Source organism: Myotis myotis, unplaced genomic scaffold (genome assembly GCF_014108235.1).
Source record: "Myotis myotis isolate mMyoMyo1 unplaced genomic scaffold, mMyoMyo1.p scaffold_m19_p_1, whole genome shotgun sequence".
NCBI classification, from domain to species: Eukaryota; Metazoa; Chordata; class Mammalia; order Chiroptera; family Vespertilionidae; genus Myotis; species Myotis myotis.
Window position 1 is genome coordinate 88,228,804 of NW_023416313.1, and position 16,934 is coordinate 88,245,737.

Sequence of the window (16,934 nt, forward strand, 5' to 3'; positions counted from 1 at the left end):
AATGCAAATATTAAAAAGGCTCTCTCGAAAACAAGAGCCCTCTTTTGTCCTCAGACTTGCACTTTGGACAGTTGCCCAAGTGATGAGCAATGATGTTCTGATACCCGCATCACACAGACAAGCAATGAGGTTAAGAAAATAGACAATGTGTTAAGATAATGACACTCCAGGCATTCAGTGCCACAAAGCTCACCCATCTAAACCCTCCCCAATAAAATTAAGTTCTGATAACTTTGAGGCAGTGCATCCTATGTGTGACACCACCCAGCTCAGTCAAGCAGCCAATTACCACATACCTCTCCCCAGAAAATAGCTGCATGTAATAATTCCTCCGATATATTGAGCTGAAAACTAAGGTGGTTACTAATTTGTAATTCTGTTTCATCTTTCTCCCTCGTATCATAAATACTTTGGCAAGTATTTGGTACCATAAATAGCTACACTAATCTCATTAGAAATTATTATTGGGACTTTACAAAATCAAGTAAACACAGCTGGCTTTGCTTTCTTTTAGCAACATCCAGTTTTGCTATAAAGAGCTTCACATCAAATACAAGAAAATAGTTCCACAATGAAAATAAAAATGAGATTTAAACAATGTAAAAACTATGATGGGAAACAACACTGAGGCACACCGATATTTCTTAATTAGAGGGAGAAAATGAGAGAAAGGAAAAATAATCATCTAACTATTGATCATATTAGTTTGAATTTCCTCTATTTTATGACCATAAGTATCCAAAATTTAATATTTAATTTACAGTAGCCACAAACCAACTACATTAGGATTGATTTTTTTCAATGTACAGTATTCTCCCTTTAAAACATATTAAGTCAATTTCAGAGGAAACTGTATATTGCTACTAATAACAAGCAAATAACATTTGCCATAAATTAAAAATAGTTGTGAAAATACAGAACTATCAATACATTTTAGAAGATGTAAAGAAGATGAATGAATGATAAATTGATATAGCAGACCAGAGAACCAGATATTTGGATAGGTAATAATTTAATTATTCTTCCAAAAGTTCATTAATTAGAGTTCCTGAGAACCTATGGTAGTAGATAGAGAGGGAGATGGGGATTAGGATAAGAAGGGACTAGTTGAAAATCTGTTTAAGAAACAACCTTTTTTTAGGATGCCATACAAATAAAGGGGATCATCTGGAGGATTAAGAAAGACCTGTTGGAAATTAAAAGATAATAGCAGAAATAAAAACTCACATTGTTGGAAAAAAATATTCAGGAACTTTCCAGATAGAAGAACAAAAACACAAAGGGGTTGAGAATAAAAGAAAAATACAGAAAATTAGAGGACTGTTTTAGGAGGGCCAATATCAAAATAATAAGAGGGCCAGGAAAAGAGAGTAGAGCTCATATGGGGAGGAAATAATCAGTGAAGTAACTTGAGGAAAGGACATGAGATAGCAGGTTGAAAGTCCTCACTGAGTATCCAGAACAATGGATGAAATGGACTCACACCTTGGAATTCATGAAACTTCAGGCTTTTGGGGACAAAGAGAAGATCCCACAATCCTTCAGAGAAACATATAAACAAACAGGTATAAACAAATGATTAGGAATCCAAAAAAGCTTCTGATTTCTTATAACAACACCGAAAACTAGAAAACAATGAGAAATTACCATTAAAATTTAAAGATGAATGATATTCAACTTGGAATTTTCTATTGTTTAGAATTCAATAGTTTAGTATTCAAACTATAAATTAAGAGTGAGGATAAAATAAAGATATTTTGGATATAAAAGTTTCCAAAATTTTACTTCACATTCATTCTTTGATGAATAGAAGAAACTATTGAAGGACATCCTCTACAAAAACAGGAGAGAGGCAAAGAGAATTTCTGGGATGATGGGAGGGGAATTCCTGAAAGACAAGTGTGCCCAGCATCACTAGTCCAAACCAACAGGCCAGAGGCTCTGGGAGAAGCTCCCTGAGGGAGGTGAAGGTAATAGTATACATAATGTATTTGGGTGTCTTGAAATATGACTGGTGTGAGTTTGGCATTAATGATTAGCAGAAAAAAAAACTAAGAGGGGTAAAAACAATAGTGAACTCACAGAAAGACAAGTAATCATTTATTCCAAGGTTTAGCTTTGAAAAGAAACTTATTCAGATATTCTCAGATACAATAATTCAAACACTGATTAGTCCTCTACTCCAAATTATAATGTAACTACATAAGGAGAATGGAGAGGTGGGAAGAATGTGCGAGTGTGTGTGTGTGTGTGTGTGTGTGTGTGTGTGTGTGTGTGTGTGTAGGAGATGGGGTAGAAAAGAGAGAAAAGTTAGTCTTCTACAGGGAAAAGTCAATACTTAATACTCAAATAGGTGAAACCAAACATGTTTTCAGAGTCAGGAAAATAAATTCCAAAAGAGTCATCTAAAAGATGTGCTCCCATGAAGAGCATTAGCAGCAGGAGGGAAGTTGACTACTATTTTTCTTAAATTCTAACTTTTTAAGCCATGGTACATATAATTTTAACAAAAGAGAAATTTTTTAAAGAAAGAAACATGCATGACTATCCAAGAAATTCTGAAATAAAGAGCGCTGAGCTGGATAAGGTAGAGCTGGTATTAAAACATAAAGCGCCCTAACCAGTATGGCTCAGTGGCAGCGTCGACCTGCAGACTCAAGGTTCCTAGGTTTGATTCTGGTCAAAGGCATGTACTTTGGTTGCAGGCACATACCCGGTAGGGACTGTGCAGGAGGCAACTGATCAATGTTTCTCTCTCATCGAGGTTTCTAACTCTCTATCCCTCTCCCTTCCTCTCTGTAAAAAAAAAAAAAAAAAAAAAAAAAAATCAATAAAATATATATTTTTAAAAAAACATAAAGCTGCAAAAACGAAAGCAGTTTGCTATGGGTACATCCATGGACAGATGATTAGCACAAAGCAGAAAAATCAAGAAATATATACAGGTCTGTATGGAAATATGTACATGGTAACTGTGACATTCCTGCTCAGTAGAAAAATTAACTATTCAATATCAGGTTTTGTAATAATTAGATAGCTACATAGAAAAAATAATAAAAATAAATTCTTTACATCAAAATAATTTATAGCTAGGTTGAAGATTTAAATGTTAAAAAATGAAACGCTTCAATAATTTGAAGAAATCATAGGATTACACTTTGAAAACATTCTTGGAGTTTCTAAGTAAGACACAAGATCCAAAAACCACAGTAGAAGAAGTGATAAATCTTTTTAAAAATTTACTCTATAAAACTGTACAGATAAAAACAAAACAGAATAAGCCATAAACTATGTTAAAAGTCAAATGATAAGCTGGAAAAATATTTATAGCACATAAGACAAAAAGGGGTTAATACATTCACTAATTAAAGAACCATTATCAATCTATTAGAAAAAGATGAACATCTCAATAAAAGTGAACAATCAATAAAAAGAATTCATTAGATGAGAATGAAAATGATTAGCATCCATGAAAATGCTAAAGATCAATATTAATGAAAATTAAAGCAACATATTACTATTTTTGGTCTATTACATTGCCAGGTGTTGCAAGGATACAAATATTAATTATATCTAGGGCTGGCAAGTAGCAGATAAATGGACAACTCACATGTGGGCAGTGGGAATATAAATTAGTTCAACTTTTCTGAGATTCTCTGGTAATAAGAATCAAATGCCGTTTGGCCTAGTAATCCCACCTTTAGAAATTCAACTAAGAAAATAATCAAATTATTGTACAGAGATCATGTGTAAGAATGAACACAGAACATCAATCTTTACAGGACAGATAGACACAATTCAAGTATCTATAAGGTTTTGGTAAACTAAGTTGTGGTCTATACATCAGATAGACTATTGTGTAGTCATAAAGTGATGGGGGTTTATGTTTACTACATAGAAAGATGTCTGGGATGTATTGATGAATGAGGTAGCAAGTTGACGTACAAAAATACATACCATGGTACATAGGTGTCCTATTTTAGCTAATATGTGTGTATGTAGATAAAAATATTGCGGTAAAGTCAGAAAATTCACATTGTAGCAATGTTACAATAGTTAACTCTGGAATGTGACCACCCATTGTCTTTACTGCCCTCATTTTAATTTTCTTTATTTTGCAGTGTTTCTTTAATAATTGTAAAAACACAAAGCTCAAGAAAAGAGAAAATAACTTACAACATGCTGAGATAAATAAAAGCCCTGAGATCCAAAGGCTGGAATAGCTGGTCAGACAGAGCACACATACAGAGAAGTGTAAAACATGGAAATCCAACCCTGCGTCTCTGGAGAAGAGATGTAGAAGAGGCATGTTTTTCTTGCTTTAGAACAGCAGACTGTATCAGATGCTTTTTAGGGAGGGTGACTTTTTGGTTGGAGAATCTTTGATTCTTGCCACTTTGATTCTTTGATGTTTGCATAAGATTGTAATCCAAAGTAATTGCTTTAGAAGTTATAATATCTTTGCCTTTCTCGGTACTTTTAAAAATGTAGATTTTAAAAATCCAGAAAATTTTCAGTTTCTATAAGGGATTGTTTTTTAAACCATTAAAAAACCCCACCCTTGCCCTGCCGGCATGGCTCAGTGGTTGAGCATTGACCTAAGAACCAGGAGGTCCCGGTTTGATTCCCGGTCAGGGCACATGCCCGGGTTGCTGACTCGATCCTCAGTGGGGGGCGTGCAGGAGGCAGCGGATCAATGATTCTCTCATCTTTGATGTTTCTATCTCTCTCTTCCTCTCCCTTTCTCTCTGAAATAAATTTTATATATATTATTTAAAACAAACCCACCCCTCCTAAATGCACTCTGGGCTGCAACCTTCCTGGCCTCAGCTGCGAAGGGCCTGAGCAATTACACAGCACTTGACGCGGCCTTTTACCATTTCATGTTGCAGCTTGTGTGCCTCCTGACCCGTGAGAGAAACAAGAAGGAAGACAGGGCAGACATGGCTTTGATGTTCACCCAGCCACACACTGTGAATACGCTGCCTCTTTTTCAGTTCTTGATGTACAGAATAGGCAAGAGGGGCCACACACAGCCCGAGAACTCCCACACCACAGGGGTGACGCAGAAGCTAGTGCAATTTTTTAAGCAAGTGTTTCAATACAATGTACTATTTGTTATAGGTTTTCTGTATGGAGCAGCCTATGCCGGCGAACTGTATTTAAATAAGTTAATCTCCCACTGTCCTCCTCTGAATTTCTCTCTCTCTCTCTCTCTCTCTCTCTCTCTATCTCTCTCTCTCTCCCTCTCTCGGTCTTTTGCTTAAAAACATCTAAGCTTTAGGAAAAGAAATCTAAGCAGAATCTGCAGCATATTACATGCTGTACTCATCCAGCTTGGTGACTCTCCACTCCTAGGTACCATGATGCCAGGGGCATAGATTTCATAATGAGATACCATTCCCTACCCTGCCCCCATCCTCATCAACTATCATTGCAGAGAAGCCAGGAAGGCCCTGGTGTGTGGATGGACCAAAAAGCAAAAAGCCCTCTTGTCCTCTTACCCACATCTTCAAATTCAAGTGACTTGGGAACTCATTGAACAAACCTACTCATATCTGTTTATACTATAGGGGTTTTTTTTCCTTTGATGAAAAAACATATAAAGGGAGAGACCTGGGTGCTTGTTTGGTATGTCAAAAACTAACTTCTCAGCCTGGTTGAGAAGGTCTCCTGGATGATGCCTGATGCCTAATTCTTCCACTCACTCTGGAATTCTGTCTTTTGTCATGGTTGTTCTGCACCAAAGCATGAATGACAGGTATTTACAGGTTAAATTAATACAATTTTTACTTTGTAAATTTTGTATTTTATCGATGTAAAGTTTCCAGAGTAGAATTGAGAGAGAGACAGACAGACAGACAGACAGACAGACAGGGAGAGAGAGAGAGAGAGAGAGAGAGAGAGAGAGAGAGAGAGAGAGAGAGACTAGGAACTCAGGACCTTCATAGTTGCTGACCACACTAAGCCAAGCATGTGCTTTTTCAAGTCCTATAAATTTGAGCTTGTATGTATGTCAACATCAGTCAACATCATCCTTTCAGTATTAGGCTAAATGTGCTTTTCTTATATAAAAATGGGCATCTTGCAAAGTGTGCGTGCGTGTGTGTGTGTGTGTGTGTTGTTTTTATAAGGTAATTTATACACTGTCCGGGTGACCAACTGTTTCATCTTAATATTTCATTCTCATGCTATATATGTGGGTATGATTTTTTTCTTTATAAATAAATCATATGAGAGTCCAATGAGAAGAAACACAATATTTTGCTATAATGCATAAGGAGTCTTTTCTTTTGTCCATTAATCAATGGAAACTTCAAAAACCTTATGGTATTAACCTGAGATTTTTTTTTTTAAAGACTATTGTTGCAGTCAGGAAAAAGAGTTTTGAATACATTAAGATTCCTAAACATATCTGTGATGAGCAGTTCCTGAAGAGTTCCTGGCACCAGCAAACATGTGATTTAAGTGAATTATATCCCAGGATTCTTCTAAAAGTTAAGGAAAGTACATGTAATAAGAATTTAATATATAAGATTCATCTCAGACAAATTAGAAATAAGTGCTCTTCAAAGTCTTGATTTATTTATTAAAAGCAAAAACATAATTGTAAAAACTAAAATGTCTGATTTGTTCAGAAATATTAACAGCTTTTCCTCGTGATTTTTACATTTGATTTTTATTATTAAGATAAAAATACTTACTCTTGACTGTATATGTTCCTGTAAGAGAAGAGAAAAAAGTAAACTCATGTAAATCCATATATGTGAGGTAATATACAAGCATTGTAAAAATTTTTTAATTTTATTACATAAAATAAAGCAATAAGTCATTTTCATGAATGTTTTATAGAATTGGTCTCATTGTTTTATAATCAGGTCACTTAAACTTTATTTTAGTATATTTATTTTTGCTTTACTCCTTATAGTATAAGGTTAAAAACCATTGATACAGATTAGTTAGTAAATTTTCATCATTTGAAAATGGATTTAAAGATCAATTTTTGTTTACATTATAAAAAAGAATCTATTAAAGATAATAAGAAAAACAGATTACAAGGGAAGGTGATTGACTTGCAGAAAACCATACATTCTGTAACATCTTTGTATGTAGTATGATACAGATTAAAAACATTATAACTTTCAATGAGGGAATTCCACAAAACCTTTCACAAGGCGTTGCTAGCTTTTGTGGCTTCCATTTTGCTCAAGTAAAGCTCACATCCTTCCCAGGCAATGTCCTCTGCCTCTCCTCCATCTCTTCTCTACCTCCTTTCCTGTTGATCCTCGCCTTTCACATCTGCAGCAACCATACAGGCCTCCTGCTCTTTCTGAAGCTGGAAGACCTGCTCCTGCCTGCAGGCCTTCGCAGCGCTGCCTGCTCTTCCTCCAGATACAGCTCACTCCTCATCGCAGTCAGCTCTCCGCTCAAATGCTCCTTCCCAGTGAAGCCTTCCCTGACCAATCCTACCCCCTCACCGAACTCTTCATCCTCACCTTCTGCTTTATTTATCTCCCTTGTGCTTTGCCACTTTCTAATATAGCATATCCTTCTTCAGTTTACTGTCTTTCTCTCTCCACTCCCCACTCCCAACGAAGCAAGGATTTATGCTTGCTTTGCTCTCGGCTGTAGCCCCAGGACCTGAAAGAGTGGCTGGCACATGGCAGGAGGGCAAAACATATTTGTCAAAGTAATTAATTAACAATAAAAAAGTGGGAATCATTCCTGTTCAAATTTCCAGAATAAGAGTTTTTCTCTAAAAGCCTCATGGCTCTAGAGAAGTAATGACCGGTATTAATAACGTGATCCCCTTGCTCTCTGGTTTCCAGGCTTTTGGAATACAGTAAATGTTTTCGATATAGAACACATTTTAAACCCATCCCTTAACTGTAGATGGTCTTTTCACATTCAGTGATTGAGAAAAATTCAATGATAAATCCCTATGCTGAGCTCAGTAACTTTGAGGAACCTTTTTACTTCCATGAAGAATTGCACCCCCACTACCCCTTGCCCAATGTTCCCTCCCATTCACTGCCTTTAAGCTCACATTCTTCCTCCAATTTCTCTCCCTTTCTAACGAGGAATTTTTGTTTTTCCAGTATGCGCTGTGGACCATACATTAGAAAGTTTGAGAGTGCAGTTGAATAAAAACAAAAATCCATTTTTTTATGGAAACAAACAAGTGAGCAAGGTGATCATTTGGGAACCAAAACACATACTTTGAAGTTGAAAGAAAAGATTGTTTTTCCCCCCCTAGAGACAACATGGAAAATTGTTCTCCTATTTTATTTATTTCAAATAAAACTTAAATATCATAACATAAGTTAAATGCTATGTTTAATGTAAGTGTAACATTTTATGAAAAGGAACCTGAGAGATCTTCAACATATTATCCCTGTTGGTGTAGTGACATAATGGCCCTACGTTATTACATCTTTTTATTTGCTCTCTCTCTCTTTTTTTTCCTAAATCTCTCTTTTAGGATAAAAGTTTCCTAGAAGTTAACCCCAGCCAAGGACAATTCAGGAGAAAGTTAAATCGTTTACCCCTTGTTGGGATAAAATAACTCAATATGTCTACTGCCACACCTCCTATCCTCATGGGTTTATTATAATTTGAGTCACAATTAACAGAAGTTTTTATGTGACTATTCCTTACAGATTAGTCTTTCATTAGTTCAATCATGATGGCATATAACAATAAAATGAAGGAATTTCCAAAAGTGCTTTTAATTTTTATGTGGAACATTCCCTTAGCATAATACTAAGAAATACAAAGTGTGGTAAACAGATTGAAAGCTATTCCTTTGGAGTTCGCCTTGCATGAACTTTTAGCTTCCTCCCCGAATGGAGAAGTTCCTGTTGGAATATGAGCAGCCAAAGGATGTATACTAAACATGCAGACTCCTAACTTACTCAAATGACTGTAAGTTAGAAGTTTTCCTTCTACGAATGATGGACTTAGGAAGATACATTCATAACTAGAGGTGAAGCTAGAAATGTGTCTTCAGCTACTAAAAATTTTTTGGGAAAAACCCTTCATTCTTTTATTATTATTATTATTATTATTATTACAAAATACACAGATCTCTAGGGCCTCTGAAGGGCAGCAGGGATTTGGCGGTATTTACAACAAGAAAAACAGAAAAAGGAGGCAGCAGACAGGCTGTGCTAATTATAGCTACACTGGCATTTAGAACTCTTCTATTTTTCACTTTTCTCATACAGAGGAGAAACCTTAAATAGCCCCAAAGAGACAGAGTGACTACATCTTTAGCAAATAACTTCCATAAATTTAGAGACTGCATTAATACAGTGTTAATGCAACTGCGTAAACACTCCTTGATGAATAAGTAAAAACTTGCAAGTTTCCAATTTGTGTGCTGCAGATGCAGATGTGGTGCTGTGCTTCTGGACAGTTTTAGTCTTTTCTTTCTTAAGGTCTCCGAACCCTGAACTTACTGCTTAGACTGCATCCATAGTCATGGAAAAAGCCCGGGTGCCTCAGGGAAAGCAGCGAGAGAGAACTGAGGGCATTTCTCCTTCCAAGTAGGTCTTGATTGTGTACCAACCACATGAGGGTACTGGTTAATGTGCCGATTCCTGGATCGGACCCTCAGCCATCCCATTTATTATTGTTATTGTTGTTGTTGTTGTTTTGGTCTGGAGCAGAGTTTAGGAGTCTGCATGTTTAGTATACATCCTTGGTTGATCTGGCGCAGGGGAACACGCACACCAAAAAACACTGCCCTAACATTCCTAAGGGATTCAAAATAGCTTTCTGGATACAAATATTATTTTCTCTTTTGAAAGATACTGGGCTTCAGAGAATAGCCAAAGGTTATGAGCTCACATCTGTTACAGAACCAAACAATCTCTCTACCATCTTCTTGGAAATTAGTCTTGAATCTCACCGTGACAGCTCCTGGTGTGTTATTTTCATTAACTCTGGCATTGTCATTCAACTTTTCAGATGGTTTTGTGTATCTACCCAAGTAGAAGGTGTGTTCCTAGGAGGCAAGAACTACCTATGCTTATACATATATTTTTAAATGATTTTGACATTTTCTAGCAGTCTTAATAAATATTTATTAAGCCCTCAATAAACTTATTTTAATTTTGGCTAAAATGCAACCTAAGTTTCTTAAAATTCTGGTTTAACTTCTGAAGCATGAAACCACTTCTCTCATGAATATTGCTTCAAACCCACTTATTCTAATAACCCTTGCAAGATAGACAATGGAGGCCGCACCTAATATTCACTAGAAATTGGCAACTGGGCACTTGGGCTCTGTTATTTAGCCCCAAGGAAAAGGCAGGGCCACAGTAATAGCTTTGACTGATTACTTGGCAAGGGAAACCAAGCCCTTGGGTGTTCCAGACTCTCTTTGGCCTATAAACCTGTTTGAAAACCTGTTCCCAGAATTTAAAGCTTAGCTCAATTGAGGTCAGTATTATAGTAATGTCAATAATTCTACTGCTCTCCGCTTTCAGGCAGACCAGGACAATTCATCACTGACTTTATGTTCATGGAAAGGCAACTTTTGGGAAAAGAGCTCTAACTTAAGCTACTTTATTTTGATTTTCTTTCCCTTAAAAAACAGTCCTGCCAATATTAATTTCTTTGGATTTTGTGCTTTCTAAACCTCAGCACCCTCCAGTGCCTGGAATTATTCTCTAAAACCAGCCTGGTGCTGAATACACAAGATTTGGGACATCACCAGGGCAATGACTGGAGGCTTCCAGAAAAAGATCAAATAAACCATTGGGTCTGAAAGTAATTTTCCATAATTCAGACTTATTGAAGTTCGAAGAGTTAACCTCTGCCTTTAGCTGGTTAGTTGGCTTTTAAGGGGTCTGATATGGAGCTCTACTGCCTAGTGCAGTGATGGCGAACCTTTTGAGCTCGGCGTGTCAGCATTTTGAAAAACCCTAACTTAACTCTGGTGCCATGTCACATATAGAATTTTTTTGATATTTGCAACCATAGTAAAACAAAGATTTATATTTTTGATATTCATTTTTTTTTGATATTCATTTTATATATTTAAATGCCATTTAACAAAGAAAAATCAACCAAAAAAATGAGTTCGCGTGTCACCTCTGACACGTGTGTCATAGGTTCGCCATCACTGGCCTAGTGGAATATTCTGGCAGGGTCAAGCTCTCTCTCTTAGGAGTCAAAAGCTTCATGAATAATACACGAATGTTCAACCCCCCTGAGCAGGCAGCTCCACCTCTGGGCAGCTGTTAAGAGCACCTGCCAAAGTAATGAACTGCATCCCCTTCCCGTATGGAGCACCGTTCCTGGGGTTGGAGTTGGACTGATGATCGTTAGCGGTTCCACTACCATAAGATTCCTCTCTTTCATTCTAGAAGCTGAGGAAGCGAAATGGCTCAATCTAGACATTTATTGGATCAGATAGAAAAGTTGTTCATTCACATCCAGGATAACACCATAACTTTTCCCTAGGAATAGACAGTATCTTTATATTTAGAAGAGTTTTCTCTTAATATATTAATAATACAAATACAGCTTCAAACTTTAAGGTTTCTGTGAATTGATTTGCTAACACTGAACTAATTTTCAAATAGTGGAGAAATAATGAACTAGAGCTGCTATTACATATAATCTTTAAGAACTAGCTGATCAGCCCTAGCCAGTTTGGCTCCGTGGATAGATAGAGGGTCAGCCCAGGGACTGAAGGGTCGAGGGTTCAATTCCGGTCAAGGGCGTGTACCTTGGTTACAGGCTTGATCCCCAGCTCAGGTCGGGGCCTGGGAGGCAACCAATTGATGTGTCTCTCTCACAACGATGTTCTTTCTCTGTCTCTCCCTATCCCTTCCACTCTCTAAAAATCAATGGGAACATATCCTCGGGTGAGGATTAAAAAAAAAAAAGAAATTACCTGATCATATTGAGCTCCTTATGGGCAGGGTCTAAGACTTCTTTATTTTTGTATTTTCAGCATTCATCCCAGAATGATGCTTGGTGCATCACAAGCACTAAGTAAATTATTTAGATTTAGTGACTTAAATATATTTTCTTTTCCACAACATGGGCAGAAAAATGGTTAAAGAACTGTAATACCTTAATGACCAGTAGAGGGCAATCAAGTTAGTTTTTAAACCCACTTTCAGTCCCAGTTCTCATCTGCAAAGGCTTTCTCTAGAGCAGTCTCACTTAGTCTCCTGATTGAACTTTAATTCAGCTACCAGCCTTTTGTACTCTATCAGGACCCCCATTTGGGCCCCTACAATAGTGTGTATATAAGGGGATGCACCAGAGGGTCAGACTGGCTGGTGTGCATTGATTTATACACTGTAGCTCTCTCTGTTTGGTTAATTCTCAGCCTAATCAAAACCACTTGACAAGAAGTAATTCTGAAAAATAAAAGACCACAACAGAACCACTGGGTACGATGTGGGCTAGGGCAGATTTTTGGCTTTAAGCTTCATGTGGTAGAAAACTATCTATAATAATAAAAGGGTAATATGCTAATTAGACCAGACATCTTCCGGACATCCTTCCTGACAAAGCCAGGGCCAGAGGGAAGCCAGCCCGGGTCCTGGGTGCCTGCGGGTGGTCAGAGGAGGGAAGCAGCCCGGGTCCCGGGTGCTGGAAGGAAGCTGGTGCCAGCAACCTGGCAAAGGAAGGACTACTCTTGCATGAATTTTCATGCATTGGGCCTCTAGTATCCTATATAATCCTATATAATAAAAGGCTAATATGCAAATGGTTGTGACACCCTTACACCATAATGACCGATCAGCAGGAGGCTGTGTTCATGGCAGGCACGGGTGGGCAGGGCTGCATGCGCGGCGAGGCTGGGGGACATGAGGCTGTGTCCTCCACCTGGTGCTGGCCAGGGGATGTGACGCTGTTATTGTTTATTTATTAATAAATTTATATATTATTTTCATATACATTTTACTAGTTTTCTTTCATCTCTGACACTTCTATTATAGAGAAAGGGAAAATAGCAATATTAAAATATTCCCTCTATGCCCTAACTGGTTTGGCTCAGTGGCTAGAGCATCAGCCTGCAGACTCAAGGGTCCCAGGTTTGATTCCGGTCAAGGGCATGTACCTTGGTTGAGGGCACATACCCAGTAGGGAGTGTGCAGGAGGCAGCTGAATCAATGTTTCTCCCATTGATGTTTCTTTTTATTTTTTTTTAAATATATTTTATTGATTTTTTACAGAGAGGAATGGAAAGGGATAGAGAGTTAGAAACATCGATGAGAGAGAAACATTGATCAGCTGCCTCCTGTACACCCCCTACTGGGGATGTACCCGCAACCAAGGTACATGCCCTTGACCGGAATCGAACCTGGGACCCTTGAGTCTGCAGGCCGACGCTCTATCCACTGAGCCAAACCGGTTAGGGCCCATTGATGTTTCTAACTCTATCCCTCTCCCTTGCTCTCTGTTAAAAAATCAATAAAATATATTACAAAAATATTCCCTCTAATTAATTCCCTTCTAATGTACACGAATTTCATGCACCCGGCCTCTAGTATACAATAAAATACTAATTTCATGTAAAAGAATCACCCTCAACACATGTCCACATGTATGCATATAGACAAGATCAGAAGAAAATGCAAATTGTGGTTACTAATACATGGTTTAGTGAGGAGTTAATACATGGAATAGCAAGGGTTTTTATCTCATTAATGTTTTCTTATTTTTTTCAGATATTTATAGTGCATATATATTTCTTCTATATATAAAAATATATTATGTGGCACCTCCCACCTACAATTTAGGAACGAGGAGGAAGGCATGACTAATTTTCCAGAAACAAACTTTAACAGGGCCTGAACGCTTTGACAGTGTTCGCCAGTCTCCCCTCTGTGGGAAGGTGAAGGCCATCTAGAGAGTCATGGACATTCCGCTGACTGGATGATCCCATGTCCCCCAGGGGTCACGGAGCCACATGTTGTCTCACACATCCCTCCACCTATGTGGAGCAGGCAAGCAACAACAGCTTTAAGGGGGGACTTTTCCTCTGCATTTCACTTTTTCTTTTCCTTTTCTTAGAGAGGGAGAGAAAGAAATATCGACGTGAGAGTGAAACATGGATCGGCTGCCTCCTGCACACTCCCTTCTGGGGATCAAGCCCGCAGCGTCAGCATGTGCCCTGACCCGGAATTGGACCCTGATCTCTTGGTTCCTGGGTCAATGCTCAACCACTGAGCCACACTGGCTGGGACATTTCACTTTTCGATGTTGCATTATTCTATTTCCACAGAGCCCTGAGTGTTCTCCTATGTTATTTTCAGCCTCTTTGCACAGGGGGAAAAAAGTCAATCAGTGTTTCTGGCATGCCAGCTTTTTATAAAGAGAACGCAAAGTAGAGCGTCCTGCCAGTCCGATAAAACCCAGGATTTACGTGAGATCTTTCATCTGCATCCAGTTAAAATGTTCCCTGCCAGGCAACTGAAGGCACATGGAAATCGTCATTGGAAAAGGCCTTACTGTAAGGACTGGACGCAGAGGCTCAATTGTTGCTTCAGCTCCTCCTCCTTTTCATAGGCCTCGAGGACACTGTGCGCTTTGTCGTGGTGATAGCAGTAGATTTTATAAATATCTTCCAGCGGCCCTTTCATCTGCAAGAACACTTCTCCTGACAAATGTAAAACAAAGGCAAAATGATATCAGGTCAGACCCAACGGGGACTTCACATACTTATTCTTCAGCAACACTAACGAGTGTTGGTTGGGTACCAGTTTATGCCCGGGGTCATTCAGAAGAGGTGGAAAACATTAGTGACCTTCCCTCCTTTCCTTTCCATTCTCGCCTCCCTCTTTTCCTCGCCCTTCTTTTTTCCTCCCTCCCTCCCCTTCTTTTATAAAGCAAAGGATAATGAGCATAAGGGAGGTAGGCGGCCAGTGAAAGCTGGTTTTCTCAGCGGAGAATGTGCACCTGGCTGGTGTGCAGGAGCCTGGCAAAGGGCAGCCTTTTAGGGCCAGTCTGTGTGGGTTCGGGTTGGGCTGTGCTGCCGACGTGGACAGGTTATGTCTTGGACAATGTATTCTTATCTTCTGAGCCTATTTCCTCACTTATAAAATGGAAACAATAACAGATCCAACTTTATAGGGTCCTTATTAAAATTAAAGACACTGTGTGTGTGTGTGTGTGTGTGTGTGTGTGTGTGTGTGTGTATGTGTGTGTTTGTGAAGTTCAGAGTCCAGTATTACATGGTAAATGCTCAACATAGAGCAGCTATCGTTATGTATTAAAAGTATGGGAAGTGACATTTTAGGCACTAAAATGACATTTTCATATGTATTCCACCAACATTTCCTGAGGTTCTCTGAAAGGCAAGCAATGGAGTTTAAATAAAGTATTTCCTTAAATGTTATAATAAAAAGATTTGGCCATTATTTCTGTTAAAATAATGGACATAATAAATAATGTTAATTGGATACTATAAACAAGGGTTATGACTGTCTTCTTCATAAAGTAACTTGGGCGGATTGTGCCCCGGCAGATATTATGATAAAATTGGGTCTCTGACAGCTCAAATAGGTATTGAACAATGGTTTGACTTAATCACCCACTCCTTCACTTACAAATGTGTATTAAGCATCCACTACCCTATCCCGCACCTTGTTAAGTTGATCTGAGATACACTCAAAAAAATATGTGATAGGGTCTGCTCTCAAAAGCATTGCAGATTTGGGCTTGATAATGATTTGGGTTGAATTGATTGGGAGTGATATGGACTTACTAGTCTGGCCCTATTATACTAACAAGTCACTCTTCCTTCAGAAATAGAAGTGTCCTTTGTATTTTCAACATGTTTTGCTCATATTAACGGCTCAACTCCCTGTATTTGTGGAGATAAGAGGTTATTTATCCTTATTAAATAAGAATAGACAAATCTGAGTTTAAAAGAAATAAATGATTTCCCCAAAGTCCTAGCAACCTAAATTCCTAGTCCAGTACTGCTATGGTAGGTGTTAGTGGAATAATTAGTGTGGATATTATGATTATAGGTAGCAAGCAATTTATTCATTTTGTGTTCTCAAAGTGTCATTTGATCTTCATGTTGTTTCTTGTTGGCAAAGCCAGGATTAGAGACCATATTCTTCTCTCTCTCTCTCCCTCTCTCTCTCTCTCTCTCTCTCTCTCTCTCTCTGGCATTATCCCTCCACACATCAGAGCTTTGCTGGACACTGTACAAGGTGATGCAGTTAGAAAGAATCAGAAATCACTGTCATGTAGCATTTGTGTGGTGACTTGGGGAATGACTTTAAAAATTCTTTCCACTCAATTCTATAATTTTTAAAATAGAAATAAGTAATAGTATCTCTGGAGATGAATTTGAGAATTAAATGGGATGTAAAACGTGCCTGGCATTGACAAGTTGCTCAGTTAACATCATTCATCTCTTAATGCTGCTCCACTATCTCTAGAATTAAAACACCAGTCCTTTTCTAATTTATATCCAGCCAATGCAAGGCTTTTCTTTCCTTTTCATTATATGGGATTTCCCTAAGATTGTAGACTGTGTGTGTGTGTGTGTGTGTGTGTGTGTGTGTGTGTGTGTGTGTGTTGGACTTCAGAAACTTAGCAACTGCGAGAATCTTTGGAACTGAAGGTATGAAGAATTCTTGTTTTGTCCCTGGGATTGTACTGAGTTGATCATTCTCGCAATGTAGGTCTTGTAGATTTGCTCTTCAAGACAGCAACACACACAGTAAGAAATAGAGTAGTTGTAAGAAGAGGAAATAAAATAGGATAGTGATTAAATTTAGTTGGGCAAAAGATGCAGAGAGTCTCCCAGGGACAGAGCCAGGTGGCACATGGGGGTGAGGCCTTGGGCTGGCGGAGGAATTAGGCCCAGCAGTGGGAGTGAGCACCAGACTCTGAGGACGCTCAGGAGCGAGTCGGGCGAGAGGCTTAGTGTACACAGCCCAGCA

At 38.4% G+C, this 16,934-nt stretch overlaps 1 protein-coding gene across 1 annotated transcript in view; it reads right to left on the bottom strand.

Moving 5' to 3' along the window:
- The window catches only part of ARHGEF38 (Rho guanine nucleotide exchange factor 38), a 148,792-nt gene that overhangs the window by 35,293 nt on the left and 96,565 nt on the right, over positions 1-16,934 (bottom strand). Inside the window, exons 4-5 of the mRNA XM_036311425.1 lie at positions 14,485-14,632; positions 6,705-6,722 (exon numbers count right to left, since the gene is read on the bottom strand). Of these exons, the coding sequence (XP_036167318.1) occupies positions 6,705-6,722; positions 14,485-14,632 (166 nt within the window). The remainder of the gene's footprint in view (positions 1-6,704; positions 6,723-14,484; positions 14,633-16,934) is intronic.